General features: G+C 40.5%; 1 protein-coding gene across 1 annotated transcript in view; it reads right to left on the bottom strand.

The window, feature by feature from the left end:
• The window catches only part of LOC134392233 (dynein axonemal heavy chain 11-like), a 232,744-nt gene that overhangs the window by 176,106 nt on the left and 41,118 nt on the right, over nt 1–15,520 (bottom strand). Inside the window, exons 21-26 of the mRNA XM_063116377.1 lie at nt 10,514–10,670; nt 7,446–7,591; nt 7,227–7,343; nt 4,552–4,690; nt 2,421–2,513; nt 1,555–1,749 (exon numbers count right to left, since the gene is read on the bottom strand). Of these exons, the coding sequence (XP_062972447.1) occupies nt 1,555–1,749; nt 2,421–2,513; nt 4,552–4,690; nt 7,227–7,343; nt 7,446–7,591; nt 10,514–10,670 (847 nt within the window). The remainder of the gene's footprint in view (nt 1–1,554; nt 1,750–2,420; nt 2,514–4,551; nt 4,691–7,226; nt 7,344–7,445; nt 7,592–10,513; nt 10,671–15,520) is intronic.

Genomic DNA, 15,520 nt, shown 5'->3' with positions numbered 1-15,520 from the left:
CCCTCCCCTCCCTGCCCATTGCTCCCCTCCCTGCCCATTGTCCTCTCCTGACACTCCTCTTTCTTCCTGACCCTGAAAGCGTGGGAAGGGGACCCACAGTCAGATCTCCTGCTCTGAAGTTGGAATTCTGTCTCCAGCCTCAGAGGAGGAGGAGATCCATTGAATCCTATGGCCCCAAAGTCACTGTGTAGGGGCCACGGAGTTGCTCTCTTACCTGCTTTGATATTTATCTCTCTTTTAAAAAGTATTTTAAATTATTGTTGTGGATTTGTGTTTTGCCATTGGTTTTATTGTATTTGTTTTTATTATGAATGTTGCCCTGAGAGCTTTGTCCATACGGCAACTCAAATTGAATAAATAAATAAATAACAAAGCCAGTTAGAAACTCTCTCTCTCTCTCTCTCTCTCTCTCTCTCTCTCTCTCTCTCACACACACACACACACACAGAGAGAGAGAGAGAGAGAGAGAGAGAGAGAGAGAGAGAGAGAGAGAGAGAGGGGTTTGATGTTATTTAGCTAACCATTTCAGCTTCTGTCTACCTCAGTAACATAGTGGGGATTTTGCATACGCAAAGTTAGAACATGTACGCAAGCAGAGCAAAAAGTGACACTGACAAATATATATGTAAGCAATTATAAAGGGCAGAGAGAACAAAATTTGCCTTTCTTCAGTGAGGTTTATGTGAAAAAACAGGTTCCCTTGAAATCAAATTACAGCACAGTGATAATGGGGTGGAACAGGGCACTCACTTTGGTGACTCAAGTACATCATTTGCTCAAAGGGCAGGTAAGGACGAGAGAAGAGTAATGATCACACACTTGTTACCACCCTCCTTTGTAACCCCAGCAACCCAAACAGTTCTACCTCCTCTGCCACGAGTAGAAAAGCCAGTCTCCTTTGTCATACCTTCTTGAACAAAAGCCCAATCATAAACACCCATTTTAACTTGTGTGTGTTTATGATTGGGATTCATGTCTAAATAGGCTAATAAGGGATATCTATCTATCTATCTATCTATCTATCTATCTATCTATCTATCCATCCATCCACACACAACTTTAGGCTAAGGTTTGATAAAATCCAGGCCACCGAAAGCTGAACATGAGTGCTACACGCAATTAGATTATTCATCCCCCACCTCTCCAACTGGAATTATTTCCTGTTTTGTAAATAGAGACATTAAATACATGGCTGCTTAAGAACTTAAGACTGATGCTGGATCAGACCAAGGGTCCATCTAGTCCAGCACTCTGTTCACACAGGGGCCAACCAGCCATAGGCCAGGGATGAACAAGCAGGACATGGTGCAACAGCACCCTCCCACCCATGTTCCCCAGCAACTGGTGCACACAGGCTTACTGCCTCGAATACTGGAGATAGCACACAAGGATGAAACAGGAAGCCCATGCATACTGCTTTCTCTTACTACTGAACCTTGTAATAGCCACAGACAGATGTTGGAACACAGACATCAAACAACAGTGATCATTATAGCATTCAATCACCCCCATTTAGAATTTTCAACAAGCTAAGCAGAAAGCCATTATTTCCACCTTCAGTATAAAGTTTTCTTCGGGCTGCAAATGGAGTTCTGCAATGGACTGGCGCACCAGCTGTTCCAACTTCAGATCCCTTTTCCGTGGAACTTCCAGCAATGGGAACAAGTCATTGATCAAGCCCAGAAATATAGGGACATCATTAGTGACTACCTTAGGCATATTAAAATCCCTGAGGGCTCTCATCAAAACCTTCAGAAAAACCAACATGACACTATAATTAAATGAAATAATAACAAACCATAATATAAGGCATAAAATTAACAAACATTATGAATTAATCATACTTAAACAATTACAACCCATATGGCTTGTTAAACTCAATCTGCTACCTGCAATGACATAGACTGGATCCAGTAAATGCAATGCTACAACAACCCCCCACCCCCATCCGCCATCATGGTATAATTACTTAGTTTTCTAAATGAGAATATGATATGTTAAAGCTAATGGTGGAGATGGGGGGGTTTTGGTGGCATTATCTATGTCTTCAATATCATGGGTTACGTATAGTGCAGGGATGACTGCCAATTTTTCAGGGAGGGGGGAATGTTTAAAAAACAGAGTATTGCTTTAATGTATGCAGGTACATTTCACCTATTTAAAACACCAGCTACAAATGATGATCTTTGGTGACCTTGAGCCAGTCGCTATTATCTCAGCCTAGCTGAGCACGTAAAAATAAAATAAAAATGGGGAAAGCACCATGTAAACCATCCTGAGCACCTTGCAAAATGAGATTATACTAAATTAGATAAAAATGCATGGGTAATTTATGACATCAACAGTCCTTTAGAAATCCATCATACTTAATCCACATCAAGTGGACCAAGGTAAAAAAAAAATCACTCTAAAAGGGTAACCTGATCTTCAGGTTTGCTTCGGTCTTCTCGTTTCAGTGATCCCGCCACAACTAAAACAGATTTTATAGCTCTAAGACCCCAGTCATAATGATCCTGTGGAAGAGAAACAAACAGTAAACCCCTTGTTTTCCCATAGCTTGTAGAACTGCTAAAGCAAATTCTAAATGAAACGCTTTTAATCATTCACACAACACATTTACATCTATAAACATTTATCTGGAAGAAAGTCCAATTGATTTCGGCAGGTACCTATCTATTTGGTAAGTCAGCCAGTTATTCCCAAATAAATATTTTTAAAATTAGGGTGAGAAAACCATGTAAGCAAATCATTTAAAAAGTAATAATGATTTAATCCCATTTTAAACAACAACAACATCCAGATTAAGGTGTTTACATCAGATGAAGCAGACTTCCCCTCTTCTCCTCCCATAACATCCTCTCCTTTCCTCCTAAACGGTCTGGCGGACCCCTGCCAAAAGGAGTAGGTTGTGGTGTAGGGGCTGAGGGGGGAGAGGTACCCTCCAAAAGGACTGACGCACCTTCCATGAGCAAAGTTCCAGGGTCCTGTGAAGAGGGGTGAGGAGAGGAGGAAACTCCACTTGCACACACCTCTATTATGAGCCTTCTCTGGAGGAAGCCATGACAGTTAAAGTGGTATAAAATCAGTGCAAATTTGTTGTTGTTGTTTGTTTATTTGTTTATTTGTTTATTACATTTCTATACGCCCAATAGCCAGAGCTCTCTGGGCGGTTCACAAAAATTAAAAACATTCAAAGTATAAAACAACAGTATAAAACCATAATATAAAATACAATATAATATTGTTGTTGTTGTTGTTGTTATTATTATTATTATTATTATTATTATTATTATTATTATTATATTTATTACATACCGCCCCACAGCTGAAGCTCTCTGGACGGTTCACAGAAGATATCAAAAACGATATACAAAATTTAAAACCACGAAAACATACAACATAATGTGTGAATAGGGCCAAATGGTTGCATTTGGGTAACATGATCAGGCCAATCATCTATGTAACCGTCTTTGAGCTTGTTTTCAGTATTAGTCTTATTTCTTTCACCACCATGAACTTGCTTACTAGAACAGAGGATAAGGGCAGGCCAAACACTCTATACATGCACTCTACTTTAATATTTAGGCCACAGCTAGACCTAAGGTTTATCCTGGGATCATCCAGGGTTCACCCCTGCCTGAGCACTGGATCCCCTGTGTGTCACCTAGATGAACAGGTTTGACCCCTGGATGATCCAGGGATAAATCTTAGGTCTAGCTATGGCCCCAGTCCAACATTCTAGCCACTACACTACATTGGGGTAACATTTGCAGTTGCTGAACTTAAATCAAATAAGGAATCACCCAATCTGTTTTAAGAGCTGTTGTTTTCCTTGATTGTTTTTCACCGAATGAACTATAAAAGTATAATAAAAGGTTGTTATTATGTCTTATTGAGAGTCCTCCGAGGGTGAAAAAGTGCAGTACAAATATTAAAATATCAAAATGACCACCTGTCTTAAAAAAAAAAAAAATTAAACTGGCCCAGAGCATCTGGGCAGAACATAATCACAATTTAGAGAATACTCAGATGAATCCCTTGAGGCTGACTTTGACAAATGTATGTGAGTATTGTTCCATTTAATTAATTATTAACAATAACTGTTTATAATATAAATTATTTAACAGCAATTTCAAAAATTGTTTTACTATCTAATGAAAGAGTTGTAGAACTGGAATAATCTCCTGCACTCCTCCAATTTAAATTAAAAAATGAATTAATCTGTTTGAAAATACACAGGTTTGACAAAAATGAAGCAAATATCATATTTGACCAAAACTGTGTAAAAAAACCCTAATCAACAAAGGTGAATGTATCCCTAATTTTCAGGAAATGTCTCTGTTTACTCAGGCATTTAACAACATTTAACTTTTATGATTTTTGCTGTAATTTGTATCACTTTTTATCCTGCCTTGTAGGGTATTTTATGATGATGATGATGATGATGATGATGATGATGATGATGATGATGATCTTTAAATAGTATTGTAAGATGCATTTGGCTGAAAGGCAAAGACCATCACCATCAAATATAGACTGATCCTCAGTCACCTGTTTGGACAGGAGTTCATGGCAAAGTGTGTAGAGACAAATAAACTTCCTAGAAAGCAATCGGGCGTCCACAAAGCCTTCGGCCACCAGCATTATTTCACAAATAAGCTGAAAGTCTGGAATCACCATTGCACAGGGTCTGTCAAATTGATAAAAGGCATTAAAATGTGAAAGTTCATAATACAGACCATCATTACAACCCAAGGCTGGTTTTCACAGCTGCCCCCAGTATGTCAAGACAACCACTGCTCATGCTGATTTCTGCTCCTGGTGCTAGAATATCCTTCTGGAACCAGTGGCAGGAGTAATGGCCATGCCAAGGTTAAATCTGACTTAATTTGCTTCCAGGGGAATTATTTTTTATTCATGGAGTGATCTACACATGGGCCATAGCTAGACGGGGCGAAATCCCGGGGCAATCCCTGAGATCGTCCCTGTGCATTCACATGACGCATAGGGGATCCCAGGAGCAGGGAGGGATGATCCCTCCCTTGCCCCAGGATCTCGCCCTCCCCTTCGAGCCTGCTTTTTCCATGGTCTTGGGCTGATCCCGAGACCGTGGAATGTGTGTGCAGGCGTCGTGGTTTGTCCTGGTTCCTCACGAAGAGCCGGGACCCATGCATGGGGCGCAGAGCTCCTCAGGAGCTCTGCGCCCATCAGGGGTGGGATGGGGGGAGCGGGGAAATTAATTTAAAATAAAAAAACCCTACCTTTTGCACACAACTGTTCATGCGCTCTTCTTCTTTAACAACAACAACAACAAAATGGCGGCCACGACATCCTCTCCCTCCGAGGTCATCGCGTGCCATGTATAAACAGAGGGGAGATCTCACGATAAAAATATCGTGAATTCCTCACTCCTCTGTCACGCTAGATCGATAGGTTTAGCTGAGGCTATGGTACAACAGTTTCCTGTTTCCCCTCTCCCCTGTGGGAGTGAGGTTGAACCTTCCCCTTTTTTGCCCAAGGAACAAAAGAGAGAGGAGGACTTGATGTGGATAAAGGAGGCAGGGAGAGGCCTCCTCTTCGCTGTGAAAGCCTGTGCACTTAGATGTGTAGTGGCGTGGGGGGTGAGAGGGAACAGGGCCCTTTTATTCCCTATGAGGATTCTTACACACGTAGGCATTGCACCCACATGAGAACCTTAGCTATATATTGCATTATTCTTTTTAATTTTCAGTCTTTGCACATTTTGATATGGATTGATGTCATCCATACCCACTGGACTAATGTGTGGAAACTTTTGCACTTTTCAAAAGTTCTGAAGCAGTTCTTGGCTCAAAAAAGTATCAACATATATTTTAAAGGTGTGTATTTTGAGAGAAAATATGTTTAGATACACATATTTTGAGAGTATATTTAAAAATGTGCATTTAAATGCTTTTTTTCTTCAGAAACAGTACAGAATGGATTTATGGATGGACACATGTGAAATTGATGTGGACTAGGTATATACTAAGATGTCCATCCCTAATTCATTTACAACCATGCCTTCAAAATGGAATAAAAGATCTAAAATTAGTTAGTTGGAGCCCTAGATCTGCCTTTTCATACAGAAAGTAAGGCCTTAGCTAGACCTACCTGAAAGTCTGGGGGAGAGGAGGGGAGACCTCACGTTGGGATTAACGCAAGAACTCACCCCCATTTACATATAAGGCACGACGACCTCAGGAAGAGAGGTGTTGCGCCCGCCATTTTTATTTTTAAAGGGAGAGGAGAGCACAAATGGTCATGCGCAAAGTTAAGTGTTTTTAAAATTTCATTTCATTTCCTCGCTCCCCCCACCCTAACCCCAATGGGCACAGCGCTCCCCGTGTGCGGCTCCCGGCTCCACACGAGTAATCGCGCGGAGCCAGGTAAACCCGTGGAAATGGGCAACACGCTCCGTGGTCTGGGGCTCAGCCCGTGACCGTGGAAAAACTGGGCCCAGAGGGGAGGGCTCTATCCCGGGGCAAGGGAGAGATGATTCTTCCCTGATCCTGGGATCCCCTGTGCATCATGTGGATGCACGGGATATAGCCTGGTCTAGCTAAGGCCTAACTTGTGACAAAAGACAGCTTTACACCCCACACTATAGGTGAAATTACATCAAAAAATGAAACTAAAAGAGAAACTAAATCCAAATCTTTCATTTGTGGAACAGATTCCACAAGAGGTAATGGGATATCTTGCCCTCAAAAAGAAGCGTGAGAAGTCCCGCAAAACGTTCCATTACAGTACTGCATGTTCTCTTGCACAAATAGCATGGCCGCTTATGCATCTGAAAAACAGCACTAAAAAGAGACCAATTTGGATAATATTTGCATATGCTAATTTATATGCATAAATGCAAACTTAGAAATAATTACCATAATTTGAATAAAATTCCAATCATATTGAGGAGGGCTGACAAGGTGACCTGTGTGCCTGCTCAGTCTGCTGTCCAGATGCTAATTCTAGATGGCCAACATCAAGGTCTCTTCTGGGCTCTCCCTTCTTAGGGTTCTTCAACTTTAAACCAGGCTTGGACTGGGCTGCTCATCAAATAGAGGTCACCTTCAAATAGAGGGCTGTCCTCTGTAAAGTAGGACACTGGGCCACCCTCTGTGCAAAAGCACTACCAGCTGTTTTCCTTCTTTTCATGGGTCTTTGGATCCAGCCCAACATTGTATATTCTTGGATTGTTCTACACTTACCGAAAAAGAGCTTTAAGGTTTTCTGGAAGTTCTGCTCTCCCCGCATAACCTGGATTAAGAGTTATGAAGATCCCCACTGTTGCTTTCAATTCTATAGTCTCACCTAAAAAATTAAATCTGTAGGAATAGGTGAGTTAGAATGTGATGAAGTAAGATGTTAATAATGGATGACAAAAGATAAACCTGGAGGGTAGGGATGGAATCTCCTTCTCAACATACCTTTCCTTCTTGTGACGGATAGCATCTTGAATAGTTTTAACCTGAACAGCTACGACAGACAGCACCTCCACAGCAATGCGATTGAACTCATCGAAACACCCCCATACACCAGTTTGGCACAGGCCTTTGTAGATATTCCCAATTGACTAAGAAGGGATAAGAAGAAAGAAAGAAAGAAAGAAGGCTGTTGAAAACTAAGTCAAGAGTTACTGAGGAAAGTTTTAATCCTTTGGCAATCTTAAAGACAACTGCATTTTGTTCATTCTTTTAAAAGATGTTTGCATGTCATAAATATAAAGGAATAGCTCTTTCAAAAGAGAACCCAAGGTATTGAATAACATTAGGGTGTGCCTGGGCACACCCAGCACACCCCTTGTGCATGCCTATGGGGACAACACTATTGCTTTATTCTTTAACATACATTCAATACCTTGCTGAAAAATTGAAAAAAATGAAGAAAAATGGATTATGGGATGTTTTATTTTAGCACGCTGAATAAAATTTTTAAGACGAGGTGTTCAAATGTTTACTTCTCCAAATGATTTCTAAAAATTATGTACAGTATCAGATTATCACAATTTCTGTGCACCAAGGACAAACAAGTCCTAGGTTGCAAATTGAGACTACAACTCCAAAATGCAAGATCAAGATGCATTTCTGCCTCTAGGGGGCACTGTCATTGAAGCTTAGACAAACTGATAGTGATAACTATAACTCAGGAAATGAGTCTGATTAAATTTCATGCATATTTCTTGAATCTTGGTTCCCCCCTTTTTTCTCTCAGTTCTCTTTATGGAAATGGGAGCTTATGGAGGACTGGTGGAGACATAAATAATTTTCTTTGTTACTGATGTTGATGGGTTCCTCTGTTATTGTTTAAATTTTTTTTTTGCCTGCTCCTCATAAACTGGCAAAACCAAAGAGGTTCCTTACAGTTCAGGTGTTCCTAACAGTTCAGGAGCTTGTAGCTCCATTTGTTACCAAAAAAGAGAGAGAGAGAGAGAGAGAGAGAGAGAGAGAGAGAGAAGTAAATTCAATTTGTAATAATTGTTTGAATACACTTTACTTTTAATATACCAAATGTAATAATTTTAATTCAAACCAACTTGGGCTTAATTACATTTTATGTTCCTAAAGTTACAACGTGACTTTCAATCTGTAAAAAGTGCTAGTATTGCATCATTTCAATTTTCCCGAAAATTTCCATTTCCCCCCGAAACCCCCCGGAAAAAAAACTTCCCCCCCCCCAATGCTTCAAAATTTCCAGAAATTTTACATCTCTATATTGCTCATGCAGTTTTCAATCCATTATAAGCAATGCAACTGCAAACATTTTCTAGCCCTATGTAAATATATCAGAAGGGCCTCTGGTGATGATGGATTTATAATAATATCTATTAGGCTTATGTTTATCTGTAGATGATCTGTGTGGAACAGAAAGCCTCTTGTGGTACCTAGATACCACAACCCGTTTCAGATTTTCAGTGCTCATGGAAGGGAATTGAGCATCCTTGATTCTCCAGTAGTCCTGCTCACCTTTGTATTCATAGAACTAAATGCAAATGTTTTCATGCTTTGCAATTTTGGGGAATTAATTAACAGAATTCAATTAACAGGACCTGGGGTCTACCTATTTAATTTCCATACTCATATAGTCTCCATTATCATCGTATTCAACTCATTTTAATGTATGTATCTGCATATCGCTGCTATGTGCAGGCTTGCTTAGCTGAATTATGAAGCTGTACCAACTTAATCTTACTTCAAATACTGTTTCAGTGAATGTTAGTTGAGCTATGAGATACTTTTAATACCATTATTTCACATATTTGAATATGATTAATAATATAATCCCAGCGAAAGATCTTACAGTATCATTTTATACAGCTGTATAAGCGAACATGTTTTATTTGTTGGAAAATGCATTCGCAGTTAAAATTCAAACCTCACAAATATAATAATAGCATATTGCATGTTTTATTATTAACGTATCTTTCAGGAACATTAAGGTACTGGACAAACTCTAATAGATATCAGCCCCCCTGCAAATAACTTGCCACATAAACTCAAGGGTAGATTACTTGTATGTGTCAGGTGTGGGCAGACTTGAGGCCGGTGATATCTGCTTTGTTTCCTACTAAAACCCTGGGTCAAAATAGTGACTTGGATGGAGAAGGGGGGCAAAATGCCAAATAGTGGCTCAGAGAGAAGCCAATTACCTACTGCACCCCAGAAGTGCCCAACTGTGAGTTGTCCACAGCCCATTTTTGCCCTCCTGAATTTCCCCACAAGCCCCTCCCCTCCCCACTCTTTTGTAACCCAATGACCTAAAGCAGCCAATTCTTGACCTAAAGCAGCCAATTCTCACACTTTTGAAGCAAGATTGGATTGTTTTAGGTTTCCTTAGCAGTAGCAAATTTTCAGCAATTAGCTGGTGAAGTTTTTGCTTCAGAGAATTTTGGCAGCATGGCAGCGGGCAGCTCATGAGTCATGTGTTACCCACCCCTTCCTTAAACCATATGTTAGGATGACCTACAAATCCAAATCTACATCTGAGTTAGTATAGAACAGTAATTCTCTGTGTACTCAATCATGATAGTGTTTAATTAGAGAATCTCATCCATGCTATCACTACTTAAATCAGGGTTTAATTCCCATCTGCCTTAACCACCATAGCCAATGGTGAGGGGCTATGGAAGTTGTAGGTCAAAACACTGGGAGAGCTACAAGTTGCTCACCCCTGACTTAAATAACGATCAACATTTTATCTGAGTGCTTATTTTGTCATTTAATAATGATCTAGAGTTCCTCATAAGAGAACACTTCATTTGAAGAATTCATTATTGTTTAAAACCACTGCTAGAGAAACCCAAACCTTGAAATCCTGCACCCCACACTAATCACATGATCATGATGAAGGCAAGTTCTCTTTGCATGTTATTTTTCACTATTCCACAATAATTTACAGATGCAAGCCTTGATCCAGTTTGCTGATCTACTTGACCATTGCCCTTTAATGAATTGCCAGTTGGTAAGGCTCTTAAAGAATATTTGAACAAATGCAGTACCTTATAGTCCATTTGTTCTGAACAGTTGAAAACATAGACCATCATTCCAAGAGAACGGCCTAAGTCCTTGGTGGTTTCTGTTTTCCCCGTTCCTGAAGGTCCTGACAGTGCACCACTCATAGTCAAGTGAAGAGACTGTGTCAATGTAATATAGCATCTGTAGGAACAGAAACACATTCATGTACCTTTGAAAGGGTTACAGAAGAAATCTGTTAGAATCTAGGCATCACTTTATGCAGATGAGCATATTGGCCCTGTTGAGGCAAAAAGCCTTATTCACCATGGTTAAAGCCATGGTTTAAGGTGTCTTCTCAACAGGGCCATTAATATTGTATCCAATATTAAACCTACTTAGAGTACTCCCATTAAAATAAATGGGACTTAAGTTAAATTAACATTGGATTCAACCCAGATAACTGCAATATACAGATGCCTCATATTTGATTCTTCTTATTATTATATAGCCCAGTATTGTTGACACTGACTGGCAGCAACTCTCCAGGGTTTCATGCAGAATTTTTTTCAGCTCAACCTGGAGGTGCTGGAAATCAAAACCAGGAGCTTCTGGGTGCTATGTCACTGAGCTATGGCCCCTTCCATGGTAGAGTTGCTACTATGGGGTAGCAAAGTACAAAACAATGTCATCAACATTCCCCCCCCCCCCGATTTGTAACTCTTTCTTGTGGAACCCCTCACCTATGAGGAAGTTACTGCTTAAGCAAACCCTAGTACTATTAATTCTACTCACTGTAGAATACTTCAGTGCTAAACGTTGACTGACAAATTTGATGTTTTTCTCTGCTGTGGCACCCCGGCTGTGGAACGAGCTCCCCAGAGAGGTTCGCCTGGCACCTACACTGTACTCCTTCCGTCGCCAGCTGAAGACCTTTTTATTCTCTCAGTATTTTAACACCTAATTTAACTTAAATTTAAACTTTGCTGTTTTAATTCCGTATTTTAACCTATATAAATTTCTGCTGTGTGGTTTTATCCTGCTTGTGCTTTTTATATTGTATTTTGTATTTGTGTTTTTAGACTGTTGGTTGTTTTATTATGCTTTTCATGGTTTAAATTTTTGTGAACCACCCAGATTGCTTTGGCTATTGGACAGTATAAAAATGTAATAAATAAATAAATAAATAAAATGTTTTTAACCCTAACCCTAAGTAAAAGTGCTGCACATATTAACTTCCATTGGCATTTGTTCTTTCCAAGGCCACATCTCTGGCCTCTCCCCTCAACCACTTATTCGGCCTCAATTGAGACAGCTTTCTAGGCTACCTGCCACTGGCATTGTACATCAGCTTGTAGAAATCACTTCTGCTATTTACCACCACCCTGCAGTCTTTCATCTGTCATGCTAGAGGACCCCACTTGGTACGTCCTGCTTTCTCCGAATCCTCTTCTTCCTCATTAGTCTTCTCTTCCACCCCTTGATCTTCATCTCCTTCACCTTTGTGATTGTCTTTTGTGTGCTCTCTGATATCGCTGGCTTCCAGAAAACCTTTCCCCTTTGCGCTATGGTACTTTTGCTTTCTTCCATGACCATCTCCACATGATCCTCTAACCCTACAGTACTTATTATTATTATTATTATTATTACTACTACTACTATATACCTGTTCTCCTTGTACTTTGCTAGTAGGTCTGCCTCCATTTGGGTTCTGAAGGACTGGGCTATTTCCTTTGTCCTTTCCTGATCACGATGCTCTACCTTTCCCACCCACCCTTAAACTCCACAAGGTGTCCTCCTTCGTTTGTTCTGGCATTCCCTCCTCCAGCACATTGATCCTCTGGCTTTACTAAGATATAATTGATCATGTCACTCTCTGCCCATTTGGCGGAATCTAAGTGGCCAACCTTTCCTATCTTTTTTTTTTAACCAGCTGTTTCTGTCATGTACAAGAATGTTATTGTTCTTTTCAAAACCTCTAAAGTTACGCACACAAAAAGGCATGAGGAAAGGAGGATACATAGGAGAATCAGTTACAACTAGGTGGATGGCTTCATCGTTAAAAAGAAAATAGTCCCTAGCACCTTCCTCTTCAAGGTCACACTACATGCCCCAACATATTATAAAGGAAGGGAAAAGTTTTTTTCCCTTAATGCACAACTTTGAAAGAAGCATGGGACATTATTTCTTTTATATATATTTTTAGCACATGTGGGGAAAGGGTTGTGTGGGTGTGTTTTATACTTATGGAAATGTAACTTTTCTTCTTATGCTCAATGTGGTATGAGGTGGGCCATGGAAAAGGTGCAAAAATTCCTCACATGAATGTTGGTGTTTAAGAGGGTGCCTTCCTATTGCTTCATTCTTTGTCTCTTATTATCTGCCAAAATATGGGGTCAGTGAAACTTGAACAAGGCATGAGAATGAGGTGGGCCTCACTCAGCCTATCCTGGTGCCCCCATGCTGGCCAGGAGTAAAGAGAGTTGAGTTTAACACATCTGGAGAGCCACAGGTTGGGGAAGGCTGTCCTAGCTTACCAAAAGGATACACTCCTCAACATCCATATGTGAGCAACAAGACGTTTCTCCTAATAGCATGTCCTCCTAGCTCTTTTCTCCAACTAATTCCTTTGTGTCAGAGAGCATTTGACAAATTGGTTTAGCCGAAATAATAACTCCATGAAACTTGAAAGCTTGCTTATTTACATCAAACATTATCATCTGAAAGTAAAATCTTGCACCTCAGATGCAGTATCTGAAGTCAGTGAGGCCAGGTTAGCAACTTTAATCTACTTTAAAGATCAGGATAACTACTTTTAGTCAGGCCTGTGACATCTTCGTTAAGGCTATTGAACGATATGGACACTTGATCTTGGTAATTGAATACTATCATTTCATTTGAATTTTAGTTTTATTTTGTTTTTTATATTGTCAATCTAAAGAACTATACTTAAGGTTTACAAGTATGGATCCTGAGTTGCATTTCTGCAAACAAAAGGTCTCCTTCTCTAAACAAAAGAGACTTTGATCCAGTGGAGGCTCCCATTGGCCATAGGGAGATGATCCTCAGTCCTTCCCACTTCCCCCTGGAGTCCCTCATGTTGGTTTGGAGGATCCCCTGACCGCATGGAGCAGATTTGGAAGGGCATATGGGGCCCCAAGGGGAAGGGGGAATCAGCAGAAATTGACTCTCCACCCCCACACCTTTCCACTATCAAGAACTTTAGGATCCCAGACATTAACTTTATCTGTATGGTTTCTCCTTCAAGCACCACTAAAATGGCTCATTATGCCATTCTTCCACATCACATAGAACAATTCCAGGCTAGCATCAGCCACTGGGAGTAGCAAAAAATGCCACTCTCTGGACACTCACTATGTCAGGCAGAAGAACACATGAGACGTCCATTATAGATGGATAAATCTGTCAGTTTCATTTTCTCTTTTTTCCCCACTGTTAAATTCAATTTATCCCAAACATTGAGAATTTCTCCAGTCTTCAATTTTCTTTGTACCAAATTAGAGTTTGTTTGTGTTATTTTTTTAAAAAAAAAGTTTGCTTGAAAATCCAAAGCATTTTTGTGCATATTTCTCCTGATACATGCAGTTTTGTCTAATATACATATTTTTTGCAAGCCATTTTTCCTAAGGTAATGCATATTTGAATACTTCCCCCCCTAATATATGCATTGTTTGTATGAGTGTTTTGATTGGAAAACTCCAATGCAAAATTTGGAGAACTGCAAATTTCAAAGGATAACTGAGTTTTGGTTCACATAGTACAAAATTACTGCATGTTGGGGGCATCCACCATGCAGAGCCTGTTTCAAGCTTGAGAAAGCTGCCTTGAGTGTCATTTTTCTTGGTCACAGGATTAACATTGGAGAGTATCTTTTCCAGAGATCTCTGTGGGCACTATTAGAAATTTTATTTATTTATTTATTTATTTATTACATTTATATCCCACCTTTTTTCCTCCAAGGAATCCAAGGTGATGTACATAATCCTCCTCCTTTCCATTTTATCCTTACAACAACAACCCTGTGAGATAGGTTGGGCTGAGAGTCTGTGACTGGCCCAAAGTCACTCAGTGGGTTTCATGGCCAAGTAGGGACTAGAACCTGGATCTCCCGACTCCCAGTCCAATACCTTAGCCACTACACCACACTGGCTCTCTAGTACTGAACCCTGAAAAAGGCCCATATATATTATTCAGGGCTGAAATGCATACGGGTACAACTTGGAATAAAACTACAGGATTGGACACCATCCAAGGGACCACTCCCCTGTAGGGGCCCATTGACAAGAGCCTCCTGGAGTTGCTTCTCTTCATGATTGATTGATTGATTGATTATTACATTCATATCCCACATTTTTTTCCTCCTAACTGTGACGTAAGTTAGGCTGAGAGTTTGTGATGGGTCCCAAGTCTTCCAGTGAACTTCATGGCCGAATGGGGACCAGAACCCACGTCTCCAAAGTCTCAGTCCAACACTCTAACCGTTACACCACACTAGCTCGATCGCAACCTGCCTCTCATTCCAGCCCAGGTAATGGTCATGATGAGAAGAAGGAGCAGTAGATGCCACTGCTTGCTTTCTCATTGGCTCTCTGCCTGTCACGCAAACAAGTAGTAACAATGACGAGAAAGCGGGTGAGGAGCAAGAGCAGCTGGGGACAATGACAGGGAGAAGGTAGGCACATTCAGGGACAGGGTGTGTTGAGTGTGTCTTGCTCAAGAGCCCTCAAACACCTGGGGATGGCACAGAGTGGTGCAGCTAGATAACTTTAGACCCTGGACTAAATGGTTTTATGAGGAAGCGTTTAGATTAGGACAGCAGCAGCAACACTATTTGCCAACCCTGATTTAAAACAAATACTCTGAGCATGTGCAGTTTTGCATTTGAAGTCACTTAAATCATAGCAACATCATAATTACAGGAATAAAATTGAGTTTGCTTCTGCTGCCCTGATGCCCTCACCAGCCACTTTCTGTGTGGTAATTTGGGCCCCCTCTAGGCTGCCCCCCCCCAAGGTCCAGCCTTGATGATACTG

This window comes from Elgaria multicarinata, chromosome 2 (genome assembly GCF_023053635.1).
Source record: "Elgaria multicarinata webbii isolate HBS135686 ecotype San Diego chromosome 2, rElgMul1.1.pri, whole genome shotgun sequence".
Lineage (NCBI taxonomy): Eukaryota > Metazoa > Chordata > Lepidosauria > Squamata > Anguidae > Elgaria > Elgaria multicarinata.
The sequence above is the reverse complement of the archived record's forward strand: the minus strand, read 5'-3'. Positions and strand labels throughout refer to the sequence as shown.